The following is a 24,380-nucleotide window of genomic DNA, read 5'->3' on the forward strand; positions in this document are numbered from 1 at the left end:
ATTTGCTGTCAAATGTTTGGAGCAAATTTTAGAACTCTTTGTTGATTTAAAATTTTCACGGCGCATCGCTATAATCCATTTTTTTGCAATGATGAATCTTTAGGAAATCTAAAACAATGTATTTACTTAATCTTTCAGTTTTCATTCTAATTATAAAATGAAAATTATATATGACTCTCTCTCTCTCTCTCCCATATGTATCTATTTTAAACACTTTGAGAGGGAAAAGTAAAATAATAGGTGCTAAATTTCTGGTATGTTTTTCAAGTTTAATTTGTGAATTTACTTACCCATGAAATGATATATCTGTCCCTTTTTTGTCGCTGCGTACAATTAAATGCACTGCAAGATAACACCATAATTAAAATATTAATGTATTGGAAAAATTTTAAATTGGAACACTTTAAAAAGTTTATAACGCCTATAAACACTTCTAATCTCTACCGTTTCTGCCGTAAACTGACGTCACCCACAGCTGTGCGAATAGTTTTATGTTGGCTTTACTCTTCTTCACATCTTCGAGACGAGAGAATAGCATTACGGCGTGTCTATCAGTTTTTATAGTCTAAGACAGGATCAATAATCTACTAGAGGTGTAGTTGGACCATATAAATAAAAATAAAGTTTCGATAATAAAAATACATTTATTTTTATAAAAACTTTAACAAAACGTAAAATTTGATAGTTTGAAAACAGAAAGTTTTAAAATTCCCTAAACTGTAAACCAATCCTTCCTTAATAGCTAATCTTTACAATGAAGACAATACAATATAATTTCGTCATAACCAAAAATAGGGCAAAGTTTTCGTATAAACATATTTACATAATTTTCACCCATTCACCCTTTTTCAACTCTGTCTGGATGGTCTTGGGCGTTTCTTTGACTTCAATTTTGGAGAGCTCGTCAAAAGTGTATGCTCTAATTTCTTCCAATCCTACGGTTAACTGGAAGTTTCTGAACAGCACTTGTTTGATTTCTGTTATCATCAGTGAATCCAGACCTAACTGTACCAATTTTGTGTTTTTATCAATAACATCTAAAAAAAAAAGAACTACTTAGTATGGCTTACATGAAGAAAAAGATCCTAGTAAAAGTTAAAAGCCCAACAAATGAGAATTACTCAGGCATCTTTGTCATCGACTGCGGCTGTTGTCCTACTTATATATTACTAATACAATTTGTCTATTTATTTAGCTATCACTTGTTAAATGAAATTATCTTCCTTACCGACATCAGATATTCCCATTATGTGAGCTACCATATTTACAGGAGTCTTTGAAGCTGTTGATTCTCCAAGTTTCTTTCTATCAGAGACTACAGTACTAGCACCTATAGCTACGCCTTGGAGTATTAACTTCTCTAAAGCATCAAAACAGGATTGAACTCTTTGTGGTATATTGTACAGGAATTCCTAAAACAGAAAAACAATTAAAAAATGATCATAGATTAAAACGAATGCAGTCAGTTCACTTCAAATTTTTTCTCAAGATACAGGATTAGATGGGCATGTACTAATTAGGATGAACTATTGCGGTAAATAAAAAGGAGTCAGCTTAGGTCATAAGAGATCCTGCACACAATAAGATTGTTTGCTGAAGAACCCGTTTGGCATAGAACCCGTAAAAGTCAACCATTTTTTGTGACTGTTAGTAACTTCATTGTAGGGGGCAAATACTTATTGGAGACCATCAAATGTACTACACAGGCATATGCTAACATCTACTAGATCAGGATTCTGAGAAATATATATTGAATATATGAAACATACACAATAAACCAATTGAAAAAGTATAAAATAATACATCTACAAAAATTGTTACCTGATCATCAGACAACGATGAAAGAGCCCCAACTTCTCCAATAGGCCCCCATTGTACTGCCAATCCGGGAAGATTTGCTCTTTTCCTCTTCTCACAAAGCATTTCCATAGACGAATTGGCCATTCCGTAGTTAGTTTGTCCCAGATTTCCTCTTCCAGAAGTCATCGAAGAGAACAATACAAAGAAGTCTAAAGTTGGGCAAAGCTTTCTGCTTACTTTGTCCATATTTTCGCTTACAAATGTTTTAGGTTTCAAAGACGTGTTGAACATTTCCACTGTTTGGTCAGCAAGGTTAGCGTCTTGAAGTACCATGGCGCTGTTAAATATACCTAAAACATGAAATAAATTCGTGTAGGAGGCATAAGTGTCAAATAAATAAAATTTTTTATATTTACAAGGATTATGTACTTACCACCAACAGGTCCAAGTTCTTGGGCTTCTTTTATTAATGTTTCAGCTCCTTCTAACGTACTGGCATCAGTTGTACTCACTTTAATAACAACTTTTTGGTACTGGGCCCATCTTCTCATACACATTGCTTGATACCCGTTCGTAATATTCCTCCTGCCATTAAGAACAATATTTCTAGCGCCCTTTGATAACAACCAATCTGTTAATTCAAGACCCATTCCTCCTAAGCCACCGTTGATGATAAAGCTCTTGCTAGGATCGAAGTATACTTTAGGCAAAGCTAGTATCGAAGGATCTGAAGTAGGTGCTAGATTAATAAGGATTTTTTCTTTATTATTTGAGTCTCGTAGCTGCTTAACTGCTGAAGATAGCTCTGTCGGTTTATATACAGCTGACGGTAGAGGTTGCACATGACCAGAAGAAATACCTATTGATTAAAAATATAAAGTATAATAAATGATTCCAACATTTAATGTTATTGCAATAGCTAAAGTACGTACCTTCTTTTACTAGTGTCCTAATGTTTTCTTTAGTTGCTACGTTTTGATTAAGAAGAATATCCAGCGATACACAGAAGTTAGTGTGATGTAAAGTATCTGTGTTTATTTTTGCATTTTGGAATGATCCTCTAATTAGAGTCACTACTCTTCCGCAATTTGATAAGAAAGTAATTGATTTTTCCAAGAAAACATCGTCAACGGTGTTTACAATTAAATCTAAACCTTTTCCACCAGTTTTGTTGTGAATTAAATCCAAGAAAGCGGAATCTTTGGCTAGTCCTGAAAATAAAACAATACCTATGTTAACCAATAAAATTAGTGAAAAAATGTAAATACAAATTAGTGAAAAAACGTACGGAAATTAAAAAGAATGTTATAGCGATAAATTGTCAAAAACTGTTGTGAATATATTGGTTCAAACTACAATCCTCTAATTGCTGGCATCAAAGTCAAGTTCAAAAAAATTTTAAAAACACAAAACGCCAAGAATAAATATAACAAAAGATAATAAAAAATAAGCTGAGCTAAGAAGACAACACAAACATCTATCATTTTTGTCAATGAAAAGTAGACAGAAGAGTGTTGGATTCTAAAGGAAGTCAAATGAGGTTCTATGTTGTTCTCACTGCTGCTTAATTTATATTTGAAATATAATATTTGAACGTGCTTTGTACAACTTAGAAATATGGTGTAAAAATTAATTGAAAACTGACAAATACCATCAGACAAGCATATGCCAGTTATATTAAGCGAGAAATTAATACTAATTACCAGAAATGACATTTTCGCTAGATTTTCATAATATTAGGGTTGTTATGTAGTGACAATACGTGTATCGAATATTCCAGTCTTTTATCCCGATAGATTGCTGGATTACATGCCAAAAAACTGCAAACTAATTTAATAAATTTACACGTTACTTACCAATCTCTACATCAGGCAACTTATTTTTGTATAAAGCTCTTTGTTCTTCTGTGTTGACGGCTAAGAATATGCGACACTTGAAACCTCGGGCTATCGATGTGGCTGCAGAAATAAATTCATCAGAAACATACAACAGAACCGTTTCCTCCTTCTGTAGTTGTCCTTTTGCTACCATTCCTAAGTAACACTGTAAAAAAAAAGTTGCCATTATAGTAAAGATTTGATAAACTTACCAAAAATAGTAAATCGGAACTGAAACGGAACTGGAGAGGTCATGTAGCGAGAATGCACGACTTACGATGGAAGAGCAAAATTACAAATTGGAGGCCAAGAGCAGACAAACGTAGTAGAGGAAGACCACCTATTCGTGGAGCTGACGACATCAGGCGTATCACCAAAAATTTGCAACAAAGAGCACACAATCGTAAAGATTGGAGTAGTTTAAGGGAGACGTATGTCCAGCAGTAGACTTGATAAATGAAAGCTGGATATTGATGATATAGATCTTGGAAACAGCCAGCAGGAGAACAAGCAGCGTGTTTGAGACAAAAGTGCCGGGAAAATATAAGCAGAGCTCTTTGGTATGGACGTAAAAATCGTTATTGTAGCGAAGTATAAGAAGAAAGATGGTCAAAATATATACAACGAGAATAAAAATAGAACTCACTTAGTCTACTAGACGGATAATCTTAGCGAAACTTGCTCCAGGATCTTTAGGATTTTTTACGTCATGCTGAAATGAGAAATTAAAGGATTGTTGTTAACTATAAAAACTAACGGAACACACGGGTAGATGCTGTCTTTTTAGAATATTATAGTTAGTTGTCGTGATACCAACAAAAATAAAAAGTCACTACATTATCTTTACAATGGTTTTAATGTGTGAGTGGGTGTACATAAATATGAATATGAATGTATCTGTCCGTGTAATATTCGAAATTATAAGGCCGTTATCTGTCTATGTAACTTAAATATACTTACCAAAGAATAAATCACAGGAACCGTTGCTGCTTGTTCCAAATTCCAAGAACTGGGTACCTCCCAAGTTAGATGAGGGTCGCTGTTGACTTGCAACGACAGCCCTTTTCTTGCAACAATTCCCATGACTTTCTTCTTTGACTCTGTTACTCCGGAGTACTCGAATCCTATATCTGCATCTGTATCAGTTGGTTCAACGGGCTTAAGTCTGAAGTCACCCGCGGCTATTTGAGAATCGATGATATTTAGTGCGGAGTAATTTACGTTGACGACTTGGGAGGATTTATTATTGCTAAAAGAAAATATAAGATTATAAGTTGGAAAGGTGTTGTGGATAATTAATGTTAATTGAGGAATAAACCTACCTGGGAGCAAGTTTGGGATACTCGATCCAGTTAAACAATGGCTCAACGCCAAGATTCTTAACGGAAACCACAGCATGGTTGACGAATTTTTGAGGAATATCTTCTAAAGGAATGTGAATATAAGTTCCCCAAGTACCAGCTTTTAGTACGTTAATATTAAGCTGTTTCGACAGCTGCGTTTTATATAACGAATTGTTTAGAGAGAATTCACTGCCTGCATTATTAGTGAAAACAGCTTTAAATTGCACTTTTGAATCTTCGGTCAATAAACATTTGAGAAGCCCAACAACACCACTCGTTTCCTCTTTTTCGGCGACCAAATACACAGTTTTTGATTCAGTATCTTTGGCGGCTTTTTTAAGTTTTTCTAGCCAAGAAAAGTCTGTATTACTAACATTGATTACTTCATGATGAGGTGCAGGCTCTTGCTTGGACCTCAATAAACTCACAGAGGGAGTCTTGAACAAAATCTCAAAGTTGGTCCTTATTTGAGAAATATCTCCAACGTATATTACGAAACCTGTTTCAGGTCGCAAGAATTTTCTTAGATTATCTGCACCGTTGTTCACAGATACATTTCCAGTCACTATTACTACATCATACGCAGTATCTGCTGTGCTGAAGGAGTCTGTGGTATAGTCTATCTCTGTTAAGATTTGCTTATCCAAAATGCTTTCCATTAACTTGTTAACCTCTGCGTCAGCTACTGCCGATTTACTGTCATCTTTAAGTTGGCAAACCGATACTCTTTTTATCAAGCCTTTCACGTTTTGACAAACTATCTGTAATCCTGCTGATAAGCTTGTTCTTAAATCGTATTTATTGCTTCCTACGGGAATATCATATGGAATAAATTGGTAGTCTTCTAGAGTGGCATCAGGATGGGTTTTTTCTCTTTTGGTTGCTTTCTCGTACTTCAAGTCTGTTATTTCGATTCCCTTAGTTCTCACCAAATGAAGATATGGATCTCTTTGAACTTCAACAACTAAAATGCAGAAAAAAAATAATTTTTTATGATATTACACAAAATAATGGGAATATTTATACTGTTAAGTTAGTTCACAATAAAAAAATAAGAATCAAGAGATAACTAAGATTTCTGGATATACACCTTGGCGAGACAAGCAGTTTTGACAAAAATTTGGCCAGAAAAAAGAAACTGATTTAAGTAAGCAACTTACATTTATTAGCTGCTACCTGAGCAAAGTGGGTTACTGGATCAATCACCATTTTCTTAACAGATGTAGGAATAATCAAATCCTTGGTCAAGTTTTCACATTTTGAAATTTGATAAACGCTGTCCAAAAATCCACCCAAGCTCTCCATCCATTCAACTGTTCCATTCAGACCATAGATATCCCATTCTACGATTCCTTGGAATACGCCAGAATAATTCATTCTTCTCAATCTGGTGTCCTTATAGAAGTCCTCGCGTTTACACATTGGCAAGTCTTTTCCACCCTTATATAGTTCTTCTATTGGTTTGAATTCTTTTGAAACATCGTCGGTTGAGCGTACTTTTCCAGAAACGACAATAGATCCACCTTCGTGGATTTCGAAATGACCAGTTTGCTTCATAATATTTACCAAAAACTCGATGTTCTCATTTTCTGGGAGAATAGTGGCTCTAATTAACTTAACGTCTTCAAACACCACAGGGAATTCATTTACTTCTTTTAATTTCAACTCAGCAAATACTTTCCAGACCATTTCCTAAAATAGAATCAACAATTTTGAAGTTATTAGAGTAGAGAAATTGTTTTCAATTATAAGAATCTGCTAAATTTTGAACTATATCTTACCATATAAGCAAAAGCTGGCATCATAACTCTTCCGTCAATATTGTGTCCCTTTAAGTAAGAGTCCGCTTCGGTCGAAATGTTGACCTTAACAACTTTTCCGAAACCATCCATATGTTTGTACATTGGTACGAACCATGTAATGCTATGGTCCCATTTTACCAATGGGGATATTAGGGATGTTCCTCTGCTGACCGGGAATACAGTTTCTTTGTAAAGTTTTCTTAAGTTTGGTTGTGCTCCAGCATTGAATAGTCTATAAAAAGTGGTACTTTTAAAATGTGGTACTATCGTCAAGTATTGAAAATAAGTCTGGTCGACTGAGTCACAAAAGAAGAATACCACAAAAAAAAGAAATATTTTTAAATATAAAAACAAGTTTAGCTATACCACAATCTCTAGAGAACAGCTTTAAAGTATATACATAAAATCTAAAAGTTAAAGAACTTTCTGTATGTTTTTTTTTGAGTAGAAAAAGTAGTTTTTTAATAGAAAATAAATCGAGTTTTGGTTAAAAATAGTTGACTTACTCTCCAACAGCTGAAAGAAGGAATTGTTCTTGATCATCAGCAGCCTTTTTGGTAAGAGAAATAACGGTGCGTTCTAGACCTAGTTGTTTCTTGAGGATTGCTTGGAAAATTCCGTTGGGAGCGATCTCAAGCACGATAGCATTCTCTGGAATATGCTCATAAATCTGCTCAAAGAGAACTTTGTTTCTGAAATTGTTAGCATGGTACTCTGCACAATTGAGACTAGCCCATGCCTCGTTGGCTTGTGCTGGTGCTACAGAGCTCGAAATCCATTTATCTGATCTAGGCTTGGGATCCACGATTACCTTCCTGATGAAATCAACCAAAGGTTCATAACTCTTCCAAATATATTTAGAGTGGAAAGCGTATCCAGCTGTGTCGACTAAATGAGCAAAGATGTTTTGCTCTTTAAGTTTATTGACGAACTTAACGGTACTCTCCTTAGGTCCAGAGATAGTCACGCTGCTTTTGGAATTTTGGCAAGCAACAAATATGTCCGCAGGCAGAATTTTTTCAATCACATCTGCGCCAAGACCCACAGCAGCCATTTGCCCAGCCTCTAATTGTTGATTTTTCACAGAATGTCCTCTTGCAAAGGCCAGCAGCACTGCTTGTTCAGGAGTTAAGTCCCCGTTGGCATAAGCACATCCTGAAAATTTTTTTTTGTGTAAAACATTCTCAGAAATAAATTGTAAAATATAAATGTCAAAAAGATTTCGTAAAAGAAGGAAAGTGGGTTCTAAAGAAAATATTTTAGGTACAATTAATGATAATTTAGATAAAAAATTGGTATAATAAGTACTCACCTACTTCGCCTGAAGAATGTCCAGCATAGAAATCGGGTCTTATATCTAAAGAATACAAAAAGTCGGTTAAAGAAATTTGTATAGCAGCAATTGCTGTAAATACAAAAACAATATCTTTAACAGAAGTTTCAGATCCCTTTAAGATTAAATCCATAAGATCTAATCCGTATGGCTCCACAGCACGAGCACAACGAGTAAATGTACTACGGAAAACTGGGTATTCCAACAAATCTCTTCCCATACCGGCCCATTGTGTTCCTAATCCACTATATATAAATACCAATGGACGTTCAGATGTGTACTTTGAAATGTTTCTTACTGGTTGTTGTCCAAGAACAGTATACCTAAAAAAAGTGAAAATTTAATTACAAAGGCTTATATATACCTATTGGTTCGTATTAGTTTTACAATATTAGATTCTGTTGAATGAAAATACTTTTCTAACAAATGTTCAAGAAACAATATTGATTGATTAAGAAAAGAGTTCCCACGCAGAACTAGCATAACTAGAATAAAAGTGTACATACCCTCTAAAGAAATGTCTTTTCATGTTCATTTTGTGAATTTCGTCGAGCAAACCCAAGAATTCTTCATCATCTTTATTCTTTACAACGCCGTCCAAGAAATGGTTGACAGCTTCCAGAGTCCTTCCAGAAACTTGAACTAGACGATGCTTACGATTAACAATTGGTTTGACTACTTTGTCGTTACGTTTTAGCACGGCGTGTCCATTGGATCCACCAATTCCGAAAGAGTTTACTGCTCCAAGACCAGTTGGCCATTCAGTATGCTTTGTTACGACCTTAAAACAATTGTTTTGTTATAAAATGTCTAATATTATTGAAACAACATTTGGATTTACCTTCAGAGTTCCGTCTTTAATTCCTGCAAGAGTTTCGTCAACTGGTTCAGCGTGTAAGTTACCAGCAATAATTCCAGTTTCAAATGCTGTTATAATCTTTATTACGGATACAATGGCAGCTGTGTTTTCACAATGACCTGTATTGCTCTTAACACTTCCAACCATCAGAGGGGTTTTTCTTCCAGTCTGCTTGCATAAAGTCGAAACACTTTCACATTCTATGGCGTCTCCAGCTCGAGTACCTGGATACAAATATAATCTTAAAAATAACGCTCATATACAAAGATTTTGTGACGTACCTGTTCCATGGATTTCCAAAAATGATATATCATGTTGATTGACGCCATATTCTTTGTAAGTCATTGTCATAAGTTCTGCTTGAATTTGTGGATGAGGATAAGTGAATCCTCCTTTGCTGTGACCATTAGCGTTTCCTTTAGCTCCTAAGACTGTAGCATACATACGTCTACAATTAGTTTTCCTTTGTAGGAACAACGTAGCCACACCTTCTGCTCTCACGAAACCGTTTCTTAATTTACTGAAGACTCTGGAATATTGATCTGATGATAGTACTCGAAGTTGTTGGTAATCTCTGTTTTCATCTGGACTTAAAAGCAAATGAGTACCGCAAACAACGGCGTACTCGATTTCTCCCGATCGTATTTTCTCGAAACAAGCTATCAGAGCGTACATAGAGCTAGCGCACGCGGCATCTAGTGCCATACTTGGACCCCTGAAATTAAAAGCGTGGGAGATTCTATTAGCTGCACCATACAAAGCCATTCCCAAGTTTCCATAACCATTGCTTTCCATGCTTCTCATTTCGTTCATGTTGGTGAAGTTGGCAAGCCCAACATACACACCTGAAATAAGCATTGACCAACATTATTACATACTAATGACCATTTTAAAATAATGGCAAATTTTCAAGGAAATGAAATAATTAAAAATTAATAGTCATCTTTACCTGTTTTACTGCCGTAAAGTTCAGAAGGATTATATCCTGCATCTACCACTGATTCATAGACGGTTTCCAGCAGGATTCTTTGACGGGGATCAGTGAAATTTGCTTGTTTGTAGTGGATGTCAAAAAATGAGGCATCGAATTTGTCTAACTCGGGCACTTTAGCGATCCAATGTGGCAAACCCTTAAGTTCTAAAATAACAAAGAACTTATTAATCCATTAAGTCAATCTATAGCAATAAATATCTGTCTAAAAAACCTAATTAGAATAATATGTGCAAAAAACATAGGTACACAACAAAATATATTCGACGTTTCGGCATTCATTAGAAATGATGATAAATCTTGTAGTCAGCGAAGATATATGTCTAACCTTGCCTACCGAGGTAGAAGTGATCCACCTACACGTTGGACTAACGATCTAAACCGTTGATATAATAATTGGATGCAAGAAACACAAGATCGAAACAGATGGAAAATTCTGAGAGAGATCTATGTCCAGCAGTGGACAAGCGAAAATTGAATGATACAATAATGCTGTTATTTGAATTATGTAAAATATATTACCCGTTGAAAATCTCCTGTCATCTTCTGTTGCCAAGTTTAATCCTTGGAAGATTGCATCTTGAAATTCCTTGACGTTATAACACTCCGGGAATCTTCCAGACATTCCAGAGATTACAACGTCAAAGGGAGCTTCCATGTTGTTCAAGTTATAGACCTGTAACAAAATAACTTAGTTAATTATCTTTAATTAACGAAACAAATACCTCATCCTTTAATTAAAAATAAAGAGTAACACGAAAGCACTGAGCGATACTGAAGAAGAGAAAATTAATGATTAGAAGAAGACGAATAAAGCGAATTTACTAACTAACGAAGAAATACATATAACATTTGTAGTCAAAGCATATGATATAATACCAATAGTGAAATTCTGAGTAGTTTTAAAAAATAAAAATAATTCATATTCTCATTACAGCTCTATAGTCTATACACGTGGCCCTGACAGAAGAAAAACATCATGGCTGAAAAGTCTAAGACAATGGTATTGAAAATCGACTACTTCATTATTTAGAGCTGCTGTAAATAAAGCCACGATAGCGAATATGGCACTGGTATGGTAATGCATAATAAACACTGCATTAAATACTCACACGAGTATCCTAGTAGAAATTTTAACTACTAGCACTAATTAGACAAAAAACACTATTATTACCCTATTAGTTACAGGTTTGAGCAAAAAGCATTTGAAAACTATTGAAACAAAAACAAAACTCAAACGTAAATTAACACAAAAATATATCAGGAAAGGCCCTATTAAAATTGTAAAACGAAAAATTAAAATAATTTGTTAGCGATCAATATTATTAAAAAATTTACCTGAAGTAATACAAATCGAATGTAGTTAGCAAAGTATGACACTAGACACCACACTTCTGAAAGCTGTTCTTGTTTGATTGATCATGAAAATATCTGATTTATATATACTCTAAATTTGACGTTACAATATTGCAACAGGTTTAAAAAACCATTAAAATTTTTTATTGTTTTATATCTAATACATACATCTACAGTGTGAACCGGTCGATAAGTATAAAGTATTTTTTTATCATTGATCTTTTTTTGGTAATAAATTCTCAGCGATTGTTCTTTTTTTTTCGATTCCTGTGCTTTCTTGAGATGATACTTTTGAAAAAATTTTAAAATATTATCGTTACATATTATTTTTATTCAAAGATGTTCAAAAATAGTATTTCCTGTTTATATAAATCATCATAATCATTGTCATCGCAATTCGTCATTCGCAATCAAAATTTTATGATATAAGTTTTGTAGATTAGGCTCTAACAATTGAAATTCCATTACGACCGGTCAATGAAAGTGCGAATATGGTACATGATAAACTCGTAAATCGTAAAAAATGGAAAAAATCGAGCAACGTATCAAAAATATCGAATTTTTACAGTCGAGTTAATTCAAATTTTATTTAGGTTGTCGATTTCGCCCTCTATTTCTTTATCTTCTCTAGGTAACTTATTTAAAAAAAAATTGGGGGAGAAAGAATAATTCGTTTTATAGCGCTGTTTTTGTGAGCTGTTTTTGTGTTTTTGTCCATGTGCTTGGTCTTGTTAAACAAGTTTGGAAAATCATTCTTATCTATTATGGTTAATGTCAGAGACAGTTTTTTCAATTACTAAGAGTTTCCCTCTAAGCCATCTGAAAAGAAAAAATAGATATTAAGTGGTTGGGCCAAATGTGCTGAGATTTTGACCAAACATATCAAAACTCCACAAAATGACCAAAAGCCCGCATTGTTTTGTTCGCAAAAAGATATAACCTCCTCGAAAAAATGTGAGAAAAGATTATCTCTTATGATGATTTTTTGCCTTTCAAGATGCTTTGCGTAAAAAGGTCAAAGTAAACCAATCCGTAAATGTCTGTGAATCTATCCGTCCATGATGGGTGCGATTATATCAAGAACCTACAGAGCAGTATCTGTCAGTACAGCAAGGTGATCCGTTTGGACCATTTTCAGTCCATTGTATCCACATTTTTTCTGCTTCATATTGTGATAACAGCAATTCTGAAGCAGAAGCATCATTATAGTCGTTGCTGCCTTAGTAAAATTAAAAACCTGTTCAAAATATTTGGTGGCACGTTGAAATATCATTTTCTTATTTCCGGGGTTATCTTTTACATTGTTCTTGTCGTAATTGAATATATTATTAGGTGGACTATGTTCTAATTATCTACGCAAATTCTGGAAGTAGACAACTAAAGTTTCTTTTGAAATATTGGCTCTAGGTCTTTTAATATTGGTCGCCACTTTTTGGGTAATTTCTCCTTTATACCGTCTCAGTAATGAATATACCCAGTCAGTTCCAGGTAAACTGTTTTTGAAAAGAGGCACTTGTCCACTTTGGGCATCCAAAACGCTTTTGGCTAAATATTTAATATCTCGCAAGTCAAAGTTAAATCCCCACTAGCCGCATATTGGTTGTATAACGCCGTATAATGGTTTTTTCTTCGTTCGAGGAAAATACAGTCTGCCCCCGCTTATTTTTCCAAATCGACCATTATACAGGTTATTAAGGGTTTCGTAGGGAATTTTATATTCTTTGGCAGCGCGACGTAAGAACCATCCTTTTTCAAGGACTTTCTAGAAGGTATTTTCCACCCTTACTTCATCATAGTCCTTATATGGACGAGCACCAAATTTTCTTATATAGTTTCGAATCATTTTTTCTGAAATGAAAGCACTAATTTAAAATTTCTTCAGAAAGAATGTTATCAAATTCGCTCCCGGTGAAAATCAATTTCACCCCACAGATCTGATCAAATTAGGCCCATCGTGTATTTTTAAATTTCCCGCGTAAATTATGATACCCTGAAAAAATAGTGTGTTTACATGTGTTGACAGAGAATATGTAATTATTAAGGTAATTAGTTAAAATTGCACATTTTTTTGTCATTCTTATGCACCGGAAAGTTAGGAAGCTAAAGAACCTTATCAAAAATATAGCCATAATTAAAAAAAAGATTTTTTCCATAAAAAAATATACTTCTTCAACTATACAATCACAGGTTTCACGAGGGTGTACTAACTAAAGCGATGTTTTTAACCGTTTGTTAAGCTTCTTAGATATCAGGGAAAATTAAAATATTCAGAATAATTCGCAATTATGAATTTTGCCCCTTTGGATCAATTTTACCCCATTTACGGTACCAATTTAATTGATAAATCGATTTTTTTCGTTTCACCCCCTTCCTCCAAGTGAGCGTTTCAAAGGGAAGCTAGGCAGTTAGAGTAGTAAAGGTTTTTGAAACTTTTTTGTAGTTCTAAAATTGACATTTTCAGTAAGATTTAGCTTGTTCGTATTGTTCGTATGATTTTTAGAGGTCAATTCAAAGAATAGGTGTTAAGTATCAGGACGAAAACAACAAGTTAACTTTATAAATGTTTATTACAACGTACTAATAAAAAAATAAATTTGTTTCTACGAACATTGATTTTTTTGCTGATCACCTGAAGTTAAATAATGTTTTTTTGGCCCAAGCTAGTTTTTCAGTTTGACATCCTTGCCTTGGATAATACCTGTAAATAAACAGTACTATTGGATTTATAGCTTCCACCTACTTATACACTTTTGAAATAATTAAAGCAAGGAACTAATAATGAAGCATCAAGAGCATCAGAAAGAGCATAAGAAAGAAAGCTCCAGCAAATAGACAATATCGTAATTTAAACAATTCCAACAAAAGTGGAGTTCACACTAATTTTACAAATCAAGATACCTACTTTGGACAAATTTTTAGCAGAGTTGATAGTGATGAAACTTTTCTAAACATAACAAGAGGCATCTTGTGGAAAATTTTGTCCGAATAGAATTCCTTTGGGAGAAGCATGATGGAAAATTTGTGCTCATAGAGAAATAAGACATAATTAGTTGGAGACGATATTTAAGGAAACTTCAAAAGATATAAGAATGTCACAGCAAAGGAAGAATAAATCTGAAAACTCGATATGATAATAGAAGAAATAATAGGGCCAATTATAATTTTATATAGCATGAAAAACAATAAAAGTATAGGCAGCAATGGTATTCCTACAGAACTAATAAATCTTGAGAAATAGGAACTTATAACGCGGATATGTAGCCTGCTGACGGAAATCTAAAAGCAAGAGGAAATGCCGGAAGTATGGATGTTTTATAGTATTCGATCGGGGTGGTCATAGTATAGACCACCAAGGAAGTATAGACCAATTCTTTACCGTTTCAGATAGCATCAATGAGTTTTTTCGAGCTGTTTTTTCATGACTTACAATGAAAGATAATTTTTTTAGGTAAAGAAAACATATTTTAAAAACAGTCTCTGTCCTGGAGGTCGAAACAATAAATAAGTAATATATTTAATACAAAAAAACTCATAAAGTTAACAAATAAAAATATACATAATAAATGTCTGCGCTTTTAAAAAGTGGGTTCTTGTAAAATATTTAAATAAACTAGGCGTGTATCTATAAATTTCAATTGCGCCAGTATTATACTACCTGTTAATTAGATCAGGAAGTCGGACTTTTATGGTTTTTTATTAAATATATTAATAAAATTTACATTATTTGCGATCTACAGATGAATTGTTAAAGCAGTGAGATTTGTTCAGGAGAAATACCCGTTTAGTTCTTTTTTTTATTTTATTTTGTTGACAACAGCATCAACCACTTTGGGTATCTGTACTCTATAATTAATACATAGACACTTAAATCTAAACAGTTTTTATGATTAATTATTAGATTTACAATTAGGTAAGAATGTTATATTTTACAATTTGTAAATAGGGTTTACAAAACATAACAGTATTTAGGCAAAATAGATCCACTATAGATAACCTAATAGACTTAGAGTCAGGAATACATGAAGCATTTGCAAATAAGCAAGATTGTATCGCAGTTTTTTTTGATATTAATAAAGCTTATGATACTGTCTGGCGATACAATATCATATCAAAATTGCATAATTGGAATATCAGAGGCAATATGTTAAAATTTATTTCCAATTTTCTTCATTCTCGCAGCTTCATAGTTCGATCAGACAACGTTAATTCAGATAAAAAAATTCAAAAGAACGGAGTACCATAAGGATCAGTTATAAGCTCAACCCTTTTTCTAATAGCCATAAACGACATACTTCAACAATGCTCACCGATTGTTAAAGGAAGATTATACGCTGATGACTTAGTTTTATTTGCCAAAGGAAAAAACTCTACATCTATTCAAAAACATTTACAACAAACGATTAATCAGTTAGAATCATGGTCTAGGACTATCGGATTACAATTTTCACCAACAAAAACTAAATGTATTTTATTCACACGAAAAAATAACACTCTAACTCCACATCTAAAGCTATATAATCAAACCCTTACTTTCACAAATAATATCAGATTTTTAGGTATGGTTTTCGACCAAAAGCTCACCTGGAAAAAACATACAGAAGAACTTAAAAAATCATGCCAAGCAGGACTAAATTTTATGAAAACTATTTCCAGCAAAAACTGAGGAGCAGATCAAAATACACTATTACATGTATATAAATCTTTAATTAGATCCAAACTCGACTATGGTGCGATAGTTTATTCATCAAGTAAAATATCAGTATTATAAACATTAGAAACTGTTCAAAACACAGCTCTACGAATAGCTACAGGTGCGTTTCGAACGACACCAGTTGAAAGTTTACAATGCTTAACAGGAGAACCACCACTAAGTTTACGATGCAAATACCTTTCTCTCTCATATGCTTCTAAAATAGCTATTAATAAAGAACACCTTACTTATACCAATACGTTCACAGATCGATTTCAAGACACTTTCTCTACAACAAGACTAGATCCACCATTTTACGAAAGAGTTAGAAGAACCCTTCATGACCTACATCTTAAATTTCCTGAAATTCTCCCAACAAATTTCCTAACTTCTCCACCTTGGTTAATACCGATTCCCAAGATTAATACTAACCTTAGTATATATAAAAAATGTGAGAATATAACAGACCTGATCAAACAATCATTCTTAACAGAAATGAAAACTTATAAAAATCACTATAAGATATACACTGACGCATCCAAATCTTCAAACGGTGTTGGTGCAGCCATCCTTACACCCAATACATCCTTAAAATTTAAATTCAAGCCCATTACTTCGTCATATACTGCGGAGTTGTTTGCAATATTACAAGCACTTATCCACATAAAAGAGTCAAAACAGTCCCCGTCTCTCATAATAACCGATTCACTAAGATCACTTCACACTATCAAACGTTTATATACCAATAATCCAATTGCCTCACATATCAAATCAGAAATAGAGATTCTAAATAATAATAAGATCACTGTTGACTTCATGTTTGTTCCATCACATTCAGGTATACAAGGAAATGAAGAAGCAGATGAACTAGCACGCTTAGAATCCTTCAGCCAGGACTCCATTCTTATTAATGAGGTTTCTTCAGATAACTTTAAGTCAGAAATAAAACATAAAGTGTTAAGTGCGTGGCAAAATAAGTGGAGTGCATCACAAAATAAACTCAAAGAAATCAAACAATTAGTGAAACCATGGTTCCAACCCACAGCGAATAGACAGGACCAAGTGAGAATAACACGTTTGCGACTAGGACACAGTAACTTTACACATAAACACCTCTTTACGCGAACTGTGCCGCCAATGTGTGAAAATTGTCAAGTAACACTCACCGTGAAGCATATACTAACTCAGTGCAAAACATATGAAGCAGCAAGAAAGAAGCACACTATACCAAATAATATAAAGGAAGCCCTAGGAAAAAACATGAACATTAAAAACACAATAAGTTATCTTAAAGACTCAGGACTGTATCAATTATTGTAATTTTTTATAACTTTACCTGTATTATATATTTAGGTCGCTAATAACCCTGGTGGTTACAGCGTAAATAAAAAAAAAAAAATAACAGTTACAGTTTTTTTAAAACATCAATGTCTGTCAAGTAATTGAACATATTTGTAAATTTACAATGTGCTCCTAAGACTGCTCTTATTGTTAGGTATTGAGTGTCTTTGTCTTTCACTAATATATTTAGGACACTCTATAAAATATGTGTTACAAAAGTGACAAATATGGCGATTTGATTTGGAGATTAGGTAGCTGTGACTTAGTCTACTATGATCTATACGTAAACGAATAAGGTTAACAAACAGCTGGCAAGTTAAGTTTATCTCACTATAGTAGAGTTGTAGTAGAGGTATGTAGAGTAGATTGTGAAGATTCCATTAGTTTTCCCATTCATTTGTGACCTTTTCTTTAAGGAACGATTTGTAGTTGGAAATAGATTCCAAGTTCGCTATCACTGAAGAGGCACTGTGTATTACTTCTCTGGCGTGAAAATCTGCTTTTTCGTTTCCTTGAAGTCCAATGTGTGATGGAACCCATAAAGAGTGCAGTTGCTGCGTATCGTTGTTTAGTAAATGTAATTGTTTGTTTACTAAAATACCCATAGGATTACTTGTATATAACTATTCTATCGTATGTAATGTACTAAGAGAGTCGGTAATATAACAAAATTTAACAGAGTATATACTGCAAATGGAAGATGTTCGAATCTATAAGTGCTGATCTCACACCATCAATAGTTTTGGATGAATCTGTATAGATATGACAATGATCTGGGAAAGAAGCAAGTATGTTGTAAAAGGATTGAATAATTGTTGAATGGGGGGTCTCCAGCTTATTGTATTTCGAAAGAGTTAGATCACATACTGCAGGGGGAAAGGTCCAGCGGGGGGTTTGACTGTATTTGACTGATCAAAAATTTTTGGAACTGAATATTATGGAAAAGAAGATATCTTCTGATCCTCTCTTAAAAGGGATGGTTCGTCCTTTTTTTATTTTTATAAGTTTCTTTAAAACGTTCAGCGAGAGTATGATGGAAAGTAGGATGCGATTTGATCACACATATAAATGATTTGTATGTTAGTGACAAGAACATTCTTCTGAAATTTAAAGGTGGTTCGTCGGTTAAATATTGTAGAATTTTAATGGGAGTATTTATTATATAATACTCCTCTAACTATTCTTAATGCTGTATTTTGTATGACTACTAGTTGAGCAAGAAGTGTCTCCTTTGTAGATGAGTATACAACTGATCAATAATCGAGTTTTGATCGTACTAGTGATTTGTAAATATGAATCAAAATTTTTAAATCCGAGCTCCAATGACGATTGGACAGTGTACGCTTTAAATTGAGACCAAATTGACAAGATTACTTAATTTGCTTAATATAGTATTTCCAAGACAGTTTCTTGTCAAAAATCATTCCTAAAAATTTGAAGTATTTCACATAAGTTGTTTCCATATAACTTAAGATCTGAATTTGTAGAGTGTGATTTTTTTTTTAAATAATATGCATTGGGTTTTGGTTGTAGAAAATTGCAATCTCACTTCGTTCGACCAGTTATCAAGGTAATTTAATGCACATTATAAATTTTTCTGTATAGAAAGAATATTTTTTCCTTTTGAATATATAACTCAATCATCAGCGTATAATCTCGCCTTTACAAGTTTTGGCAAATTTTCTAAGATTATGTTTATCGCTACTAAGAATAGTGTTGAAATAATAACAGATCCTTCAGGTTTTCCAATTGTTTGGTCGTTAGTGTTGGATCCTTTACCATTTATCTTAACTTTAAATTGTCTTTTATTAAGAAAGTTATGAATAAAATATAGCACGTTACTTTTGACACCCCAATGACTAAGTGTGTTAAGAGTCTTATCTCCAAGCTTTTGTTATATCGAAAAAGACAGCAAGACATTCCTGTCCAATTCTATTAGATTAGATCCAGGTCTGTTAAATTATCTATGGTAGATCTGTTCCTGTGAAAGCCGCTTTGTTCAATAATTATTAATTTATTATTTTCCAAGAACCATCTAGTGAAATTTTTGCTAAGAATTGCACATTGTATTGGTAAGAAAAATTGGACTACATGAATCAGGATCAGTTCGTGATTTATTTGATTTAGTTAATTAAATTATTATCGTCTGCGTCCATTTTGTAGGAAACTCATTATTTGTCCAAATTCTGTTGTATAGGTTAGAAATATATTTTCTTCCATTATCTGGTAGATTTTATAGGAAACTAACAGGAATATTGTCTAGTCCTGGCACCGATTTTTTGCTGGTACTTTAAGAGTGATTAAGCTCTTCCATGGTAAATGTTATATTAAAATTATCTTCAATGCAATTAAAATCTATTGATTAATTTTCTAAAATCATCTTAGTATTGATAAACTGTTTAGAAAAGTTGTTATTGCTCCAGCATGTCATTTCAAATTGTTTTAAGTAACTGTATATTTTTCCAACATATACATCTAAAATATCTGCTTTTTGTGCATAAGCATCTGCTAAGTCAGGTGGAATGTATATATTACCGATATTTATTTTTTGTGGAAATAACACCGATATGATATTTATAATGTGTTTCTTGTAAACAAATAATTGATGGCGAGATTATTGAATATAAGTGTTTAAGCATTTCTAAACATGCATAGAACCCGTTAACATTCCATTAAGTTTTACCAGAAGAGTTTAGCATTTTTTGTATTTTTTTTTATCATTTTTGTGCATTTGGTTTTCATGTGTTTTTCTTTAAAATACTGCTTAATTATTGTTATCATGTTCATCCGTTGTGTATGTTTGTAGTAAGCTCAGGGGATCAGACGAGCTAGAATAATTTTCAAAAAGTCATGAGTTTGTTCATAGGTTAATTTAAAATTATTTGACATATTGTGAAATATTATTTTTGTTAGTGTCATTATTTCCTGAATTGATATAGTAGTTTTAGGTTGCTTTTTTTAGTTTCTTTTTGGTTGGTTTTGGGATTTTAACTTCTTTATTTAATTCTTCAGTGGAAGATGGAGTATTATTGATTTCCGAAATTGTTCTGTTGTTGGTCGTTGACTGATCTTTAGATAAACAATTAGTTTTTATAAGTACGGGAGGTATTAAATTTTTATCTCTGTGTTGGTTAGGTGTAGGTACTAGAATCTATTTCGGTTTCTGAAAGATCTGTTTCGGTTTCTAAGGATGATTTGTTAGTCTGGGAGGATTTTTGTCGTTGTTGTTGTATTGGTTGTTGTGCTTGGTGGTAAATAAGAATGGAATCATTTTGTGAATTATGACTTAAACAGTTTGTTACAATGTGATAATAAGGAAGAAGGTAGGTCTATATCTACAAGTGGTTGAATGTATGTTTGTCATCTAAAACTGAAAACGTGTTGAAATTCTGGGAGCTGACTACCTATTCTAAAAAAGGTTAAAGGTGACATTAATTTAAGACCCAATTTAATTAACTCATTTTCTATTAAAGTATGTGGAGTACAAGGGCAAACATAAGATAGTAACAGTCTTTCGTTTGGAGTTATTAATCTTAGTGCTTTTAGATTTGCGCCTTTTATTGCTATTTCTGCTGAATGGGACATTGATCCCGATATTCAAATTATCAAAAGGACTCGCTGGAGGGATAAATACATATTCTGTTATTTAGTAGTCTGAATGAAAATAAAATATTCCGTGGATCAACAACTTCACCAAGAGCTATTAAGTACTCTTCTATTTTAGTATCAGGTAGCGCATCAGCTTATTGATCGTCAGTCATGGCTGTTGACACATTTTTGAGGTCTGATCTGGTATCATTTGATAAACTTAGTAACAACTTTATTTAACGAGTTATAGGACCAGAAGGGATTCTGATAACAGGCCTTTCGGCCGACACTTAACCTTTCTAATGGTATCCTTTAAAATGTTTTTGATATATAAAATAAGAATAACTCACTGTTGTATTCCATAACGTAGCTGCACTCTTTGTAGCATTCTTTGTTTAAGATAATTACAAGGTTTTTAAAATGTGTGCAATTAAATTTTCCTAAAATGAGAGGCTTTTATATTAACGAAATTTATATAATTATTTATATTCATACAATATATATGCAATATTCTATAGTTGTTATAGATTTTTAATTATACCCCATTAAATGTGCATACTCCTACAGAAGAAAAAGCAGACGATATGTCAAGGACGATATGTCAATGAATTAGAAACTGAATATAATACAAACATACATAATACACAATAACATACATAATTTCAAAGAATGATATCAAAATGATTTAGTGCCTTTTTTTAAGGGTTGACGCTTGCGCTTATCCTATCGCCTGTTCATTCGCTCTATGATATTGTGGGACTTCAGTTATGGCAACTTGACCTTACCCACTAAACACCCCTATTCTCTATGGTATACTCTGATCGAGTGAAACTTAGAATATGTCGTTTTGTCATTGTCCTATTTGTTCTTTTAGTTTTGCGTATATTTTAGCATCCTCACATATACTTTCTGTTTTATAATTTCCGTGATAGTGCTTACCGTTAGGTTAAAATGTTTTTTGCTAGCTATGGCTCTATTATATTTTATAATGTGATCCTGTTTCTAATTGAATTGACTGCATGTAAAAGCGCAATTTTTTGCGTCATCCTCCAGCCCATACATTACACGTCTTTGTTATTTTATAAGTATAGGTTCTACAAGACCCATTACCCGTCAAAAATTGTGTGAATTAAAAATTGGTATATCTGAATTTACAGTTTATCCAGGGCTTTATGTTGGGAATGAGCGTCCTTGTCTTTTTGCTTCAGTTCTTTCTTCGGACCACTCCCTTTGCTACTGCACACTGTTTTTTCTGCTTTACATCTTCTTATATCCGCCCTTCTCGTACATAGCCACCCTCTCCTTTATCATTAGCTGGATTGCTGGAGCTACAGCAATTGTTGAGGTTGACCTATATGTGCTTACCACCCTTAGTAGTGTATTGTTTCTAAATAGACCTTCCTTCTGTAAGAACTAGGCCCCCAATATTTGGCATTATCTTTGCTCAAGCGGCGGTTTTCTTTTCAGCTCTCTATATATTTTGTGAAATTAAATCGTATTTTCTAAATTAAGAAACAATTGTTTCGTTTTTTATCCTAGTTTACTTTTTAAAACTAAATTGTTAAATTGTATTTGAGCCAATTTTAATTAGGTTGGATTGTTGCCAAAAAATCTAAATTATGTATTATTTGGTAATAAAAACCTTATATCACTAAATATCATCCAAATCAATTTTGTATTCTGTTCTTGATTTTTTATTGCAACCTTCGTGAGGTTTTGTTATATATTTTTTTTAATTACTATGAAAATTGAATCGAATGAAAGCATTTAAACATTTAAATGAATGTTCTTAGAAGTCGTAAATTAAAATTTTTTAATTAAATAAAGATATAATATTTTATGGGCCAATAATCAGATTACTTCGAGTATAGGTTTCCCCCACAACGTCTAATTGTGTTTCTGATTCACTTGTACTTTCAGAGCTGCAACACGATCTAGTCATTATCAACTAATCAGTCTCTTAAATGTAATATCTACTCAAAATAGGTGATAAAAAAAGTAAGTAGAAGAGTAATTTAATTTTTCATGTTCCACTAAATCTATTTGTCCATATTTTTATAATACCAATCATTCATACGCAAACAATTAGGTAATACAAAAATTGCACCAGTCAAAGTTACTATTTTATTTGTAATAGCAGCTACATGTTTAAATGTACATCGTAGATGGAGAGTTTTTGTCCTGTTGAGCTTTATTTTCAAATGCTTGTCTTAAACGTTCTAGTTTTTTTTCTCTCTCCATATTTTCTACCAATATCACATCATGAGCATTAATATTAAATAACATTTTGACTAAAAAATTGTATTTCTAGTTTCAATGAAAAAAAAAATACTAAAACTATTTCGTAAAGAAATGTAAATTTAATGGCACTGTATAATAAAATACTTCCAAATTGCTTGAATTTACAATTATATGATTTTTTATTAAAGATCGTTTTCAACCCTAAAAAATTATAAGCAAAATATGAAACAAGTCCAATTTTGAAGTAGAGGGTAAATATAACCTAAATCCAAATTTCGTTGCAAATCAGTGAAGACAAGATATTCAATGGCATTGTTTTAATTATAACTAATCTAAGGGGTGAGATTTAGGAGTTAAATTGTAATAAAACAGTAAATTATGTTGTTTTATTCTAATTGAACTTTATTCAGTTCATTAAAAGATGATTTGAAACAATTACCATCTTTAATTTTTAATTACACGTTTTTTTTCTAATAGGGATGGTTTCCACCCCTAAAAAACATCTTCATTACATTTCCATACATCCAAATTTTCATGAAAACCGGTGGTGGCACAGTAAAATTACAGAGTATCGCCGTATTTTACGTACACATACTGGCCTTATATATGAAATATTAACTGGATTGTCCATGACCCAAACTGGATGAAATTAATAAAAATACAATGCGAAAATACTATTTGATTAGCAATAAGAAAGAACTGGCTCCTGAACGAACAATTAAATATAAAAATAATGATAGTAAAAACACTAATTATCAACAGCTGACTTAAAAAACAGGTAAACTATACCAATATCCAGGTAAACACCTGCTAAATAATAGTATAATAATAAATGGATTGCATGTGTACCAGTCTAGAGAAAACAAGTTGCTCCGCAAATCAAATGACACGAGAAATACTAAATGTATGTAATAATAAAACCGGGAATCTCGTTTATAAAAATGTTTGAAGTTCCCAATAAACAACACTTTTCTATCGGGACTTGTTTCTTAATTTCAAGAACAAGAAGTGTATCGTGATTAACATCGCAGCATGTTTATTTTTAATAACTGATGTTGAAAGTAAATATAATTTGGTGAGCATATTTTGAATTAGAAAGATTTGAAGTTTTAAGGAACGACCTTTGATTCGGATTTATCCTTTCGTTGTTGGAATATTT

General features: G+C 32.8%; 1 protein-coding gene across 1 annotated transcript; it reads right to left on the reverse strand.

Annotated features, from left to right (window-relative positions):
• Window positions 1-624: 624 nt before the first annotated feature.
• On the reverse strand, window positions 625-11,441 carry LOC140444221 (fatty acid synthase-like). Its single transcript, XM_072535967.1, has 18 exons — window positions 11,344-11,441; window positions 10,528-10,681; window positions 9,964-10,152; window positions 9,296-9,859; window positions 8,997-9,238; window positions 8,662-8,936; window positions 8,135-8,478; window positions 7,329-7,977; window positions 6,802-7,054; window positions 6,181-6,712; window positions 5,000-5,984; window positions 4,638-4,926; window positions 3,657-3,843; window positions 2,733-3,011; window positions 2,234-2,659; window positions 1,822-2,150; window positions 1,229-1,412; window positions 625-1,037 (listed from the first exon to the last, which is right to left on the reverse strand). The coding sequence occupies exons 2-18, from the start codon at window positions 10,661-10,663 to the stop codon at window positions 820-822; spliced, it is 6,081 nt and encodes a 2,026-aa protein (XP_072392068.1). The 5' UTR covers window positions 10,664-10,681; window positions 11,344-11,441; the 3' UTR covers window positions 625-819.
• Between the last annotated feature and the right edge of the window lie 12,939 nt (window positions 11,442-24,380).

Source organism: Diabrotica undecimpunctata, chromosome 6, assembly GCF_040954645.1.
Source record: "Diabrotica undecimpunctata isolate CICGRU chromosome 6, icDiaUnde3, whole genome shotgun sequence".
Classification (NCBI taxonomy): domain Eukaryota; kingdom Metazoa; phylum Arthropoda; class Insecta; order Coleoptera; family Chrysomelidae; genus Diabrotica; species Diabrotica undecimpunctata.

Bases quoted from the DNA above. Each gene is read 5' to 3' on its own strand.
- LOC140444221 (XM_072535967.1), bottom strand. From the start codon at position 10,663: ATGGAAGCTCCCTTTGACGTTGTAATCTCTGGAATGTCTGGAAGATTC. The intron at 7,978-8,134 runs GTGAGTACTTAT...AAAAATTTTCAG, and splicing joins ACATTCTTCAGGCGAAGTAG to GATGTGCTTATGCCAACGGG. The intron at 4,927-4,999 runs GTAGGTTTATTC...ATTTTCTTTTAG, and splicing joins TATCCCAAACTTGCTCCCAG to CAATAATAAATCCTCCCAAG.